Source organism: Zalophus californianus, chromosome 7 (assembly GCF_009762305.2).
Source record: "Zalophus californianus isolate mZalCal1 chromosome 7, mZalCal1.pri.v2, whole genome shotgun sequence".
In the NCBI taxonomy this organism is placed as follows: Eukaryota; Metazoa; Chordata; class Mammalia; order Carnivora; family Otariidae; genus Zalophus; species Zalophus californianus.
Genome location: NC_045601.1, coordinates 15598531 through 15613267, shown reverse-complemented (window position 1 = coordinate 15613267; position 14737 = coordinate 15598531). Strand labels below are relative to the sequence as shown.

At 38.7% G+C, this 14737-nt stretch overlaps 1 protein-coding gene across 3 annotated transcripts; it reads left to right on the top strand.

Moving 5' to 3' along the window:
- The first annotated feature begins 49 nt into the window (after positions 1–49).
- Positions 50–13485, top strand: ARMT1 (acidic residue methyltransferase 1). Of its 3 annotated transcripts, none has more exons than XM_027601694.2 (5): positions 50–198; positions 2315–2420; positions 2913–3157; positions 8265–8430; positions 11308–13484. In XM_027601694.2, the coding sequence occupies exons 1-5, from the start codon at positions 62–64 to the stop codon at positions 12073–12075; spliced, it is 1422 nt and encodes a 473-aa protein (XP_027457495.1). In that variant the 5' UTR covers positions 50–61; the 3' UTR covers positions 12076–13484. The 3 variants fall into 3 exon arrangements, with proteins under 3 accessions (XP_027457495.1, XP_027457494.1, XP_027457496.1); XM_027601693.2 differs by having other exon boundaries at positions 89–287; positions 11308–13485; XM_027601695.2 differs by having other exon boundaries at positions 194–298; positions 11308–13485.
- Positions 13486–14737: the final 1252 nt, after the last annotated feature.

Here is a 14737-nt window from a genome sequence, read left to right as displayed (position 1 = left end):
TTTGTCTCTTCCACGGGAGCCAAATAAAGTTTTTTCATTCAAACGCATTTTTTTTTAACCCATGCCCCTCCCTTTCTCAGCTCCTCCTCGGCGCCGGAACCTCCTCTCTCCCTGCAGTGGATGCGACGCGAGCGTCGGCGCCGGCTCGGCGGCGGTGATGGCTGGGCCTCCGGCGTCTCTCTCGGGACAGGACGAAGGGTTCGTGTCGCTTTCCTCGCCCAGTCCCTCCGCTGCTTCTTCCTCCTCCCGGCTTCTGCGGAAAGCCGGGCCTCGTCGGGAACCTCTGGGTAGCCATCAGGGGAGTTGTGGTGGGTCGGGGGCGCCCGGTCCCGCGCGCGTCGGCTCGGCCTCCTTCTACGCGCGGGGTGCGAGGCGGCCCGGGGCAGGGGGCGAGCCTGCTGGCTGCGGCTGCCCGCCGGGCTCCGGGCTGCGGACTCGGATCGGCTTCCAGCCTTCTCCCTGACTGCTGGGAGCGGACTGTGCACCCCGCCGAAATCCTCCGGGCACCCGGCTTCTCTCTACGGTCCTTGTTCAGGCCTCTTAGTAGGCTTATGTTATAATTTATGTCGAACAGTTAACTTGTCTTTCAAGTGATCCGATGCTGCTGTTTTTGTTTTACTCATGACCGTCCTGAGAGTTTATGCCTCCTCTATCCCCTTTCAGGGTGTTACAGCGACATAGCCACACACACATATATACATATATATTCATTCATTCATTCGCACGCACTTTTGGAGGGCTAAATTTTTCTGCAAAAGTTAGGAATCTCAGATTTATCGAGAAATATGTTTCTTCCTATTGCCGTTGAGATTAATTCGTGATCTATCAATGCCTGCGGCTTTTCGCTTTTTACGCGTCATGTCACAGATTTCTAGATAAAAGTTGTGGACGACCATAAGAAATATATATTTATTTGTATAAATTGAATGGCCAAATTTATATTTGAGATATGTCTTGCAAAATATTGCAAAAAAAAAAAAAAAAACACGTAGAGGAAATTGACCTTAACGGGAGTAGATTGAGGCTGGAGGGGCACCAATGGCCCAGAATTTGAGCAGGCACTTCTTCAGTCATGCAAAATAAAAGGGAGTGTGTGGAACCTTAAATTTTGAGCTCTAGGTTCCTCTGGCTCTACCTTAGTCCTGACCTTGGTCTTTACCCTCACAAATGCGGGTCTTTGAGGAAACTCTTGAGGACATTTAGTACTGTTGACCCTTACACAAGGTGGGGGTGGATTGAGGTTAAGGGCTCTGACCCCCCCTCCTTACCTCTTCTTTGGAAAATCTGCATGTAACTTCTGACTCCCCCAAAACTTAACTACTGTACTTTGTCTCTGGTGATCTGAAGATATAAATGAACTGATCAGCTAAGTTTTGTGCTCTAAAAATGCACAGAATTTCATCACTTCCTGAAGTCTTTTTTCTAACTGAATCATGCATTTGCTTAAAAATTAATTATATATAAAATGATAATTTGTAAATCTTGATTTTTGTAGGCCTAAAATCCAGAGTACCTTAAATTTTTTTTTTTTTTTTTAATTCAAGTATGCTCGAGTTTTTCCTCCAACTTTTTTCATTCTTTGACACTTCTAGAAAGTCTCCTGATTCTTTGGTTGGGAGAGTGTGATGGTGACATGCCTTAATTTTGTTTGAGGGTGGAGTAGGATGGATGGAGTCATTGTGCAGGTAGAGAATGCAGGAGGGAAGACCTTTGAAGAGAATTAAAATTGGCTAAGAATATAGACTAAGAGAAAAGAGAAAAGCAGGTTTATAAATATCTTTCATTCTTGATGTTCTAGCACATTAGAGGCTTTCACACAGTGTTACATCCGTTGCCTCATTCGTCTAAGTATGTGAAGTCACTTAGTAAGTAATAAACCCAGAACAAGCGCCTGTTTGAATTTTAGTATAAATTCTTTGATCCTGATTTCTTTTTTGGATAAATCCTTTTTCTGTCCTATCACATTGTTAAGTTAGTTTCTGATTCAAGAAAATAAAAGGAAGAGAATGGGAAAGATAAGAATCATGGAACAGTCTGAAGAAAAGAAAAGGAAGTGAATGGGAGAGATAAGAATCATGGAACAGTCTCAAGGGGAGAATCTGGGATTTGAAGCACAAAGAACGTTTAGCTTTCATGACATGTAACACCAGAGAAGTTCTCGGATTTTCCTGTCTTGATATAGTAGTCGAACAATGGTGGCTTACTTTATAATGCTTGTATGAAAAGGAATTTTAATTCAAATGAAACTGGAAGATGGCCAATCTGCTGGTATTAACGCTAAGTAATATACTGTGTATGTGACTCTCTTTTCTAGATCGTTTGCATATCTTACAATTAAAGACAGAATACCACAGATCTTAACCAAGGCTATTGATACATTGCATCGACATAAAAGTGAATTTTTTGAGAAACATGGAGAGGTAATATTGTGTTTTCACCTTAATTTTTTGTTAACTCTTTAACAGAAACACAATAGCAGTTTTCTGTCTTTGGGTTTTTTGTTACTATTTTTTTTTTTGTATTATGTTATGTTAATCACCATTATATGTTAAAAAAAAAAAAAGAAGATGTTGTTTTCCGTCTTTGGTAAGGATCATTCCTCCCTCCTTGGAGAACTCTGGTTCCTTAGAAGAAACTTAAACAAAAAAGGCAGAATAGATAAGACAGGATAATGTGTGTGTTCTTTGATTTTCAATTTAACAATTCTGAATTTCAATGTTTATGATTTGTAAAAGACATAAAATGTAGCTTTGAAATCTAGTATTTTTTTCTTTCTTTAGGACCTTAAAAATGTGTTATCCTAGAGGACTTATTCCTGTATGAATTAACTGTTTACATATATAAATTATATATTTAAATACAGATTATTCACATATTTTTAAGTATTTAAAAAATTTTTCATGTTTCTGCAGAAAGGCACAGAAGCCGAAAAGAAAGCAATTTCTCTTCTTTCTAAATTACGAAATGAATTGCAAACAGATAAACCAATAATCCCCTTTGTTGAGAAGTTTGTTGATACTGACATATGGAATCAGTACATAGAGTATCAGCAGAGTCTTTTAAATGAAAATGATGGAAAACCCAGGTGGTTTTACTCACCTTGGTTGTTTGTAGAATGCTACATGTATCGTAGAATTCATGAAGCAGTTATCCAGAGGTAAGTAAACATTTAGATAAGTAAATGTTTAGATGACTTAATGCTTTTTTGAAATTATAAAATGATAGGATTAAAAAACCAGTGGAAGCTAGAATTCCATTCAATAGATATTAATGGCAGTATTGGATGTTTCTGCAGATGTTACTGGTACGAGATTCTTGGCAATTACAACCCAGTTGCCCAGAATAGATGGAAGATAAAATATCTGAGGGTGCCTGGTTGGCTCAGTCAGTAGAGCATGCGACTCTTGATCTCAGGGTTGTGAGTTCCAACCCCACGTTCGGTATAGAAATTATTAAAAATGAAATATGAAAAAAGATACAATATCTGAAGTGGGAACTAGTTAAAAATTCTTAGGAAGACTTTTAGAGTAAAACAAATTGTATTGAGCAAAAAATGTTAATTATTTGAAAAAATTATTTTGGTAAAACAAGACAGGATAAAGCATGTTTTGTTTATAAAAATAGATAATATGCCAGTTAATTTGGGATGAGGAGTCAACAGAACAGTGAATCACTACAGTATTTTTTGCACTATCTTAATTTTTAGCTCTTTTTTTTAATGGCTAGAGACAGATTTTAAAAGTTAAATACATATCAAAATCACTTTTTATAAGCTTATTTATACTAATTTAATTTTTCCTAGGAAAAATCTGATACAGAACTGATTTAGAGAGCAGAAGAAAATGTAATGTGGATCATCCTTTTAGGTCACTGGTTACAAAAATACAGGTTTGCTAAATAAGAGGAATTCTTTGGTATCTGTCCCTAAGCATAGGAAAGAATAATTAAAAGCAATTGATCAAACCAGCAGTAATAGTAAAATAAAAAAATTATTTGGGGAAACAATTTGAGTGTATTCATTAGCTTTTTCTGTCTTAATCTTTAGAAATTATTTTTTAATTAAAAATGTTTTTTAAGATTTTATTAATTTAATTTTGGAGAGAAACAGCACAAGTGTGAGGGGCAGAGGGAGAGGGAGAGAGAGAGAATCTCGAGCAGACGCCGTGCTCAGCACGGGCCCAACACGGGGCTTGATCCCAGGGTCCTGGGATCATGACCTGAGCTGAAACTAAGAGTCAGATACTCAACTGACTGCGCCGCCCAGGCGCCCCTAGAAATTATTTTTTAAAGTCGCAACTTGTTGTTCTTGCTGAATAAGTGTATTTAATTAAATTAATTATGTCTCATCCTGCACCCACTGCTGAATAAATGTATTTTAGAATTTTTGCTCTAAAAGCAAAATAAACTATTAAATATCTAGCGCATTGGCCTGGCACATGGGAAGCACCTAAGCAAGACGATAGCCAATACTAAGAACTGTCATGTATTGAACAACAGCTATGTTCCAGTTACTTTGCAGCCCAGTGAAGTGTAGGTATTATTATGGTTTTGGTTGGGGAAATGGAGGTCCAATGCTGTTGATAAGTTGCCCAGGGTTAACATGGCTAGGAAATGGTATAGCCAGTACTTGACCCTGGTCTATGTAAGTCAGCTTAGAGCCCTCATTAAACCATCTTTTTCCAAGTAGTAGATTTGGATCTCTGTCAAGGACTAAGGAGAGTCTGAAATTCTGGGTGATGGTTTCATAATTCTGGAAAACATCCATGGTATGAGCCAAAGCTGCTGAAGTATTGAAACACAGGGTGGCTCTGCACGGGGCTGGGGGAGTTTGGAAGTTAGAAAGGTAAAAGGAATATGTTTCTGAGTTTGATTTTAGAGGTAGATCGGGTTCAGAATTTAAAAAAACTAGGGTAGAAGTTTACAAACCTGGCTACACATTTATAACCCAGTTAGGGGAGACTTTTTTTGTTGTTGTTGTTTTTTAACATACAGGGTTTGAAATCATTCTTTAAAATAAACACTGATGGTTTAATTTGTGTGCGGTGGGACCTGGGCAGCAGTTTTTCTTTCCACGCCTCAGGGAGATTCTGCACGTCCTGGATTGATACCTACGGGTTCGGGAACAGCTTGTTAAAAGGGGTCGAGGCAAAATTTAGCTTTAAGTTGCAGGAACAAGAATGTTAAGTCAGTCATAGATGTAGAACTCTCCTCAGGTGATCTCTGTGGCAGACACTCAAAGTCAGGCAATTTGTATCAGAACTCAGGTGTTAGGTCAGTGTAAGGAAGAAATACCTTACAGTAGACTAGTACTGAAAGTTTTTAAATGTCCAGTTCGGAGGAGGAATTCCTGCCCTGGGCCAGTGATAACTCCATTGACCAAAGAAGGGTTTTTACTTTTCTAGGATCCCAAAGCACACATTATCTTTAAGACATGTTTATGTTGATTTTGTCCCTTATACTGAAACATACTTACAATTTTCTTTGTCAAGATGTATGTTTTAGGGGTGCCTGGGTTGCTCAGTTGTTAAGCGTCTGCCTTCGGCTCAGGTCATGGTCCCAAGGTCCTGGGATCGAGCCCCACATCGGGCTCCCTGCTCAGCGGGAAGCCTGCTTCTCCCTCTCCCACTCCCCCTGGTGTTCCCTCTCTTGCTGTGTCTCTCTGTCAAATAAATAAAATCTTAAAAAAAAAAAAGAGGTATGTTTTAGTTTGTATCAGAGTTAAATAGTTGAGTAATCTAAATTAAGACTCAAAATGTCAGTCATATGCAAAATTTAAATAAGTAAATATACTTCAGATATTGAAAAATGAAAGTATGGAGAAAATAGACATTTTAAAGCTTTTATTAAAGTGTAATATACATCCAGAACATATCTTAAGTGTTCAACAATCTTTACCAGAAGATGCTTATGTCCCAAGCACGCAGATCAAGAGGCAGAACCTTAGTAGGCCCCAAAGAAGCCTTGCATATGGCCCCTGCCATTCCTGCCCCTCAAGGATAGCACTATCCTGACCTGCGTTAGTTTTGCCTGTTTCTAAACTGCATTTAAATGAAATTGTATTGGATATAATTTTGTGTCTGGCTTTTTTCACTCAGCGTTATGTTGGCGAGATTCATCCGTATTGTTGCATATAAATGTAAATCATCTTCATTGCTATATCGTATTGTGTTATATGAATATATCACAGTCTGTTTATTCTATTGTTGATGAATATTTGAGTAGTTCCCAGTTTGGGGTTATTATGAAGAATGCTGCTACCAACCTTCGAACACATGTTTTTGTTGAGCAGGCGCATGTATTTCTTTTGGGTGTATATCTAGGAGTGAACCCCCGGGTCATAGTTTGTGCACATATACAGCTTTAGTAGATTCTAAAATAGCAAACATTTTTAAAATTGGAAATCATATATAAGTATATGAGTTTACCCTTAAATACAAGGAGTTACCCTTAAAAATCATTCTTAACTCAAGGTATGGCTTTAGTGATTTATTAATAAAACATTAGAACAAGGATTGGCGAACTTTCCCTGTAAAGGGTGGGATGGTAAACATTTTAGGCTGTGGGGGCCACATGGTCTTTGTTGCAGCTAGTTGGCTGTGTCCTTGCGATGCAGAGCAGCCACAGATGATACGGAAATGACCAAGTGTGGGCTATGCTCCAGTAAAACGGTATTTATGGACACTGAAATTTGAATTTCATGTTTCATAAAATACTCTTTCTTTCAACCACACAGAAGTATAAAAATCATTCTTAGCTTACAGGTCATACAAAACAGGTGGTGGGCCACATGGGGTCTGCAAGCTGCAGTTTGCTCACCCCTGCACTTGAACCTGTGCATCCAAATAATTATCTTTTAAGTCACCTTGAAAGACTGATTTATTCTAGCAGGCTGCCACTGCTAAAGATGTCTTTTAACTCCTTGGAGCCTCTTTCAGAGCCAGTGTACAGCCTAAAAAAGAAATTAGTCTTGCTATTTTTTTAGTCCTTCTTCATTTTTGATTAAAAAAAAAAAATCTAGGGATGCCTGGGTGGCTCAGTCGGTTAGGCGGCTGCCTTCGGCCCGGGTCGTGATCCCAGGGTCCTGGGATCGAGTCCCACATCGGGCTCCTTGCTCAGCGGGGAGCCTGCTTCTCCCTCTCTCTCCCTCTACTTGTGCTCTCTCTGTCAAATAAATAAAATCTTAAAAAAAAAAATCTATTACTCCCATTTCATTTACACACGTCATTCTAGTGAAATTGCTCTGAGTGACTTTTGGCTCCAAATAAACTCCAAGGGATAGAGATGTGCTATCACTGATAGGACCTTCAATAATGTGCCACAAGTTCTAAAGAAAATTCCAAAAGTGCTTTGAACAATGGCAGCATCCTTGGAATGAGGGTGTAGCTTCCCAGGGAGACTGGAAGGAGACAGCAATCATGCGGATGTATAAATTCTGGTATGTATTTTTTTAAGTCAGTCCCACATCAGTCACATTGTTTTTATCCTAAGGTAGATGACCCGTGGAAAAAGTTGCTAATTTAGAAGATCAGATGATCTGAATGTCTTTTGTGTTTGGTTCTTAAAGTCCATGATGTTCTTATTTATATTTTGCTCGTTATGTTGTTCTTAGGCCAGTATTAATATTATTTGATCTCTCTTTGGACGGCATAAAGCCCTGACACATATCACCATTGGTCAAAACCAGAAAACTACATACATGTGGTCAAAATTTGTTATAATAAAATTGACGTTAATATTTTATGATTTCTCTCAAGTGGTTGTTGGGTTCCCATAGTACTCTGTGTTTGACTCTGTTGGTAATTACTATATTGTGTGCAAATATTGATATACATAGGTTTGTTTCATGGGACCCTGCCACATTTAGCACCCAAAAAAATGTTTGTTAAACTAAAGCAATTATCTTGAAATATTGTTTCTTTCTACTTTTGCTCTGGAAACCCTAACTGGGTAATGATTATGGCTATATCACTATAATTATTTCAAATTCCAGTAAAATATTTGATTAGGGAACTTAGTTAACTAAAATGAGTTTGGGTATTTATTTTTGTGTAATTTGATCAAATTGATTTATTTTGTGTAATTTGATAATTATTCATTTTTCTGTAACTTGATTTATGTTTCATACAGTATCTATTACCAGTAAGTTTTGAGATTAGAAGGTTCTACTCTCTTTCCTTTAAAGAACTGCAATTACCCAAATGTTAAAAAAAAAAAGGTACAGAGTTATATAAATGTTTCTTCTATATGTTTTTCTCCTCCTGTAGTCCACCAATTGATGACTTTGATGTATTTAAAGAATCAAAAGACCAAAATTTCTTTGAGTCGCAGGAATCCATCATTGCTTTGTGTACTCATCTACAAGAGGTGGTAACAGCCATCAGAGACCTAGATGAAAGTCAGCTGAAAGATGAATTTTTCAAACTTCTTCAGGTAAATGTGATAATTGGTCTCCTGAGTATGTTTGTGTGTTTAAACGGTTAAAAAATAAAGTGGCATTGACTTAACAACAAAGCACGTGTATATATTGTCATTTAACTTATAATTGATTATTTTTTATCATTTTAGTAATGGTGTTATTCAAGAGCTGAAAATCCACTTAATCTCCGAAAATGAGTTTTGAAATCTCTTCAGCTGGAGGTGATTTTTAGTGGCACAGGAGTCCTCTGGCTACATAGCCTCTGTCATTCTTGAGAGAATACTCCACAGTCATTTGGTCGGCCTAGCCTGACTCAGACTTAGATGCTGGTTTTGTCACTTATTTGTTGCTGGACCTGAGGGAGGTTACTTAATCTCTCTGTTAAGTGAGGATGGCACTGTATACGTCGTCATTTGACGTGAGAATGAAAGTAGATTCAGTTGTGTCAGCGTGGAGCACCAGCCTGCTGTTATCATCAGGTGAAAACATCAGGTGGTCAGTGGCCTCTTTAACATGGTTTTATTGCATTTTTTCATCAGTCTTGCATTAAGTTTAGTTTTTAATTCTCATTCGAACACATCCTTAAGATGTGTTATAAGAACTGTTTGAAGATGTGGGGTTTTACACAACAGTATCCCCAGCCCTCATCTCCCAGAAAAAGTTAGAAACATTTCCAGAAAAAGATGCTATTAGGAAATGCCATGAAGAGAGAGAAAGCAGGGCAGGGCGATGGGGATGTCGGGGGAGATGCAGGGGTGCAGTTTTAAGTGGGGCTGCCAGGGAAGGGCCTCAGAAAGTGTCAGGGAAAGAGGCAAAGCAGGCGAGGGAGTGGGTCACATGCAGGTCTGGGAGAGTGTTCCTGCCAGGGTACCTGAGGTGGGGGACTGGCAGGCGTGTGAGAGAAACTGCATGGGGATCCCGCAGGAAATGGGTGAGGTGAGGGGCCTGGAAGGGCCACGGAGGCCTAAGCAAAGGTAAGATTTCCATTTGTACTCACATTGCCACCACTGGGGAGCTATTAGAGCGTTTTCATCAGAGGAGTAACAAGGATGGACTTGTTTCAAGGATTACTTCTCAGGACACACTGAAGGGGTACAAGGCTAGACATTGGGGAAGTCTGTTATTAACATGAGGGATGTTAATCAGGGAGGGATGACTGGACCAAGAAGAGGTGTTAAAATTTGTCGCCAGTATTGTGGAAATACTTTGAAAGTAGAGACTGCAGAATCCTGATAAAACTTTGAGGGCAAGCAGAGTAAGCGGCATGATTAAGAGGGGCTTATTTTGAGGCTTATTTTGAATTTGGAAGAAAAGTTGTCAGGGTATTGTTAAATAATAAGCTTAGTTATTTCCCCCAGTTGGAACTATCCTTTATGCTTAGTTTAGAATTAAAAGAAAAAAGAAAAGCAGTAACATGTCAGTCCTTACCTGTAGCTGGCCCATTGTTTCGGGGGACAGTCTTTGAGTATGTCTTTGTCCCATGAGTATATTAAGTTGTGAAGAAGAAGGAATACCACTCTGTTTTCTGTCATCGAATGTGGCCAAGTAAAGGAGGCAAGAGTTGCCTTCCGTTAGTACTCATGATGACCAGCAGGTTAACTTCCTATAAGAAACCTGAAAGTATATTAGTTTGCAGGGAACGTTGATCTGTTTTTAAAAGCCAGGGAACACCCCCACTGTCCACACAAACATTTCAGCACCTGCTCTGTCAAACTGGATGCTGGGCCTGTGATGGCAGGGAAAACAGACAATCCTTGCTATCGTAGAACTTGTAATCTCAAGGGAATATAGACAAATAATGGCACAACTCAACACACAATTACAAACTGGAAGGTGGTGTGAGGGAAACGTGCGGGCGGCGGACAGAGACCCTGATGTCAGCTGAGGGGTGCCGTGGCCCACAACGCTGTTTCTGCATCAGATGGACTCTTACTATTTAAGCGTCATACTTAGAAACATCCATTCATCTGTCTTTTTTAAAAAATAATATTCTTAGAATGTGCATTTTCCTCTTATTTTGAATCACCCGAGGTAGAGTCTGTTTTGGCTGATATTTATGGAGTATTGGGTGTGTTACTTAAACGTATTATGTCACCTCTCACAGTAACTCTACAAGGTCAGTGCTGGTATTATGTCATTTTTCCATTGTGGGACCTGAGCCTTAGGGAGCATGTATACTTTACTAATGGCTGTTAACTGGAAATGCTGGGATTTGAACCTACATCTGTCTGATTCTAGAGCCTGTAATCTTAAACATGTAATTTGATTATAGCTTAAAAGGGGGGCTATGTACCATTTTCTATAAAATAAACTTGAAGTATTATTTCAATTTAAAGTGGAGTAATAGATGATTCGATTTGGAGGGGTCTTTAGACATCACGTTGCCCAATTTCTTTATTTTTCAAGTAAGAGACCTAAATCCCAGAGAGTTTGCCTGGTCCTAATGTTATACAACTAGTAAAAGAAACTGAGCAGTTTGGGGAGGAATGTGAGGAGGGAAAAGGGTACTTTTCTCTTGACTTTGGATTTTTAAGTAAACTTTGTAACCTCTTTTTACAGTGTGATCATATTCTAATATCTGCAAGATGCAAAATCATTCTGATTTAAGCCATACAGATCATTAACATCATTCAAACCAGTTTTTTAGAAAAATTATCACATAGTGACCAATTAAATGTTTCATTGTCTTAACCCTGTTTATACATCATGATGGAAACACAGTCTTTGCATTATTAGGAAGGTGTAGATCTGATGGATATTTTATACTAAGCATGTTGTAGAAATGAATTTTATGAATTGTTTTAGCAACCTCTCCCCCCACATTTTACACAATAGAGTTTTTGTTGGTTATTCAAAACAAGGGTAAAAGTTTTATACTTTTTCTTTTTCAGATTTCACTGTGGGGGAATAAGTGTGATCTGTCTCTATCAGGCGGGGAAACCAGTTCTCAGAAAACCAACATAATGAGTTCTTTGGAGGAACTAAAACCTTTGATTTTAGTGAATGACATGGAACATCTTTGGTCGCTGCTTAACAACTGCAAGAAAACAAGAGGAAAAGCATCTATTACCAGAGTAGATATTGTTTTGGATAATGCTGGGTTTGAACTTGTTACGGATTTAGTTTTAGCTGACTTTTTGTTGTCCTCTCAACTGGCTACTGAGATCCATTTTTATGGAAAAACTATTCCGTGGTTTGTGTCTGATACTACTATCCGTGACTTTAACTGGTTAATTGAACAAGTGAAAGGGTCTAATCATAAGTGGATGTCCAAGTGTGGGGCTGACTGGGAAACCTATATTAAAGTGGGCAGATGGGTTTACCATGATCATATATTTTGGACTCTGCCTCATGAATTCTGCGTAATGTCTCAGGTTGCTCCTGACTTGTATGCTGAACTACAGAAGGCACATTTAATTTTATTCAAGGGTGATTTGAACTATAGGAAGTTGACAGGCGATAGGAAGTGGGAATTTACTGTTCCATTTCATCAGGCTCTGCGCGGCTTCCATCCTGCCCCTCTCTGCAGCATACGAACCTTAAAAGCTGAGGTTCAGGTTGGGCTGCGGCCGGGGCAGGCTGAACAGTACATAGCCACTGAGCCCAGCTGGCTGACCATTGGCAAGTATGGGGTATTTCAGTTTGATGGTCCACTCTGACTTGCTTTAGGAACTCTTAAGTTGTGTAGAGAGAGATGGCAGACACTTCACGTCCCCAAAAAGAGTGTGTGATTTGAGTCCCATGGCTGCTTTGCATCAGCTCTGGGGAGCTTGGCTTCTCAGTGTTCATTTCCATACGCTCTGGATGCTTTCTCTTTGGGCATTTTGGCCCGCTACATTGTTTGGGCGATAGATGGATTGAGCTAGTTATAGATATTTATGTTTATGTTGGAATTTTAGTAATTTATTTCAAATTAAATGCATCATTTCAAGTGGTTTTAATGAACTTATTTTTAATTGGTCAGAAAGTAAAATATAAGAATTCTGCTTTTAAAGTTAGTTAACGTTCTTTTAATGCTATGCTGCATGGTATTTAATATTCTAGGAAGCATGGGATTTTATTTAACTTGTTTTGAGGCTCTAGAAATAAGGGCTCTGTGAAGACGAACATCTTAAATGAAATAGGCTTTGAAAAGAGAGGCATTTAGAACTGTGATACTTGAACAATGAAATTAAAGATTACCTCGTAAGTTAATTCTAAATTTTGTTCTCCTTGAACTTTATTTCATTTTAAATAACCTGTTTAATTTGCACGCATTTGTATTTTGATTGACCTGTGCAATGGATAGCAGGAAACTCAAAATCGAACAGAATGAAACAAATGATATTTGAAGAACTGATACCCTTTACATTCTATTTGTGATATCCATAACTAACTAAAATATATTATTTTAATACATAAGTGCTTTAAATGAACAGATTTTTAGATTGTTCTGCAGTTTTTAAAAAAAATGCTTTAGATAGAAAAGATTCTTGTGCATTGAGATTGGAGTACTAGGTTAATTTTTTATATACTTACCAATTTTTTGATGACCACTAGATATTAAAGGCTGTAAGTTTCAGTCAGTTTATTTTGAAACTGAAATCGGTAATAAACCTGGAAATGTTTTCTTGATGGTATAATAAAATGAATTGTACTGAAAATCTTTTTGGTTTTATTTTCCAGTGGGAGAAAGTCAAGAAGGGAAGATTAAATATGAGGTCTATGTAATAAAGAAACTGGTAATGTATAGTATACATGTTGCCAAAGCAGTTCTTAAATTATGTCACTTATAAATGAGGTTATGGTCTATGTCCTTGCTAAGTGTTTTTAAAAAGTTTTGTAAAATGTTTACACAAAGCTGCACATTTTGAATTTACTTTTATCTACATGTGTTCCTGTTTTAAACATTAAGTTACTAAAATAGTGAGCATATTAGAATTGTTTGTAGATACTTTCTAACATAAGTTAAAACACGATTGTATGTGTATATTGACTTCATAGCCACAGTGTGGGCTATGGTGTAATATATTACATTTTCCAGAGAATGGATCTTTTTTTTTTATCATTTTTTTTCCTTTTAAGATTTTATTTATTTATTTGAGAGAGAAAGAGAGAACACAAGCAGGGGCAGCGGCAGAGGGAAAAGCAGACTCCCCGCTGAGCAGAGAGCTTGACATGGGGCTCCATCCCAGGACCCTGGGATGATGACCTGAGCTGAAAGCAGACGCCCAACCGATTGAGTCACCCAAGTGCTCCGTGTTTTTATCATGTTTTATTAAGAACATGAAATTAGGATTTGTGAAGAAATAGTTCACCCTCTCCTATAAAAGCAAGGACGCAAATGAGCAAGCAAGAAAAGTAGCACTATGGGAGAGGAAGTCGGTTCAAGATGGAATTTTTAAAAAATGCTTAGCAGGGGTAGGACCCACCTGTAGTTTAACTGGTTGACTTTTCTTTTTTTTTAAGATTTTATTTATTTATTTGACAGAGAGAGAGAGAGCTCAAGTAGGCAGAGTGGCAGGCAGAGGGAGAGGGAGAAGCAGGCTTCCCGCTCGGGAAGCCCGATGTGGGGCTCGATCCCAGGCCCCCAGGATCATGACCTGAGCCGAAGGCAGACGCTTAACTGACTGAGCCACCCAGGCACCCCGACTTTTTTTTTTTAAGATTTTATTTATTTGAGAGAGTGAGCGGGCGAGAGAGCACAAGCAGGGGTATGAGCAGAGGGAGAGAGAAGCAGACTCCCCGCTAAGCAGGGAGTCCATCGTGGGGCTCGATCCCCGGACTCTGGAATCATGACCTGAGCTGAAGGCAGACGCTCAAACAACTGAGCCACCCAGGCGCCCCGGGTTGACTTTCTTTAATTGAACTTTAGTTGGCACACAGTGTTACATTAGGTTCCAGTGTACAACATAGTGACTGGACGAGTCCATGCGTTATGCTGTGCTCAGCACAGGGGTAGCTGCCGTCAGTCTCCAGATGTCGAAATCACAATCCCACTCCCACTCACCCATTTTTCCCATCACCAGCAATGCATGAGGTCTCCAGTTTCTCCATATCCTTGTCAGCACTTGTTATTATCTGTGTTTTTTATTATAGTGTACTACGGGGTGTGAAGAGGTATCTCATTGTGGTTTGGATTTGTATTTCCCTAATGACTAATGGTGAGCATATTAGAGCATATTTGCATGTGCTGATTGGCCATTTGTATATCTTCTTTGGAGAAACGTCTTTAATACCTTCGCCCATTTAAAAATTAGATTATCTTTTTATTATTGAGTTGTAAGAGTGTCTATATATTCTGCATACATCTCATCAGATGCATAATTTGCAAATATTTTC

What these genes read in the sequence shown, in the direction of transcription:
- ARMT1 (XM_027601693.2), top strand. Translation starts at nt 121, where the DNA reads ATGCGACGCGAGCGTCGGCGCCGGCTCGGCGGCGGTGATGGCTGGGCC. An exon ending in GCCTCGTCGGGAACCTCTGG is followed by an intron (nt 288 to 2,314) that starts GTAGCCATCAGG and finishes TCTCTTTTCTAG; the next exon opens with ATCGTTTGCATATCTTACAA. An exon ending in CATGAAGCAGTTATCCAGAG is followed by an intron (nt 3,158 to 8,264) that starts GTAAGTAAACAT and finishes CTCCTCCTGTAG; the next exon opens with TCCACCAATTGATGACTTTG.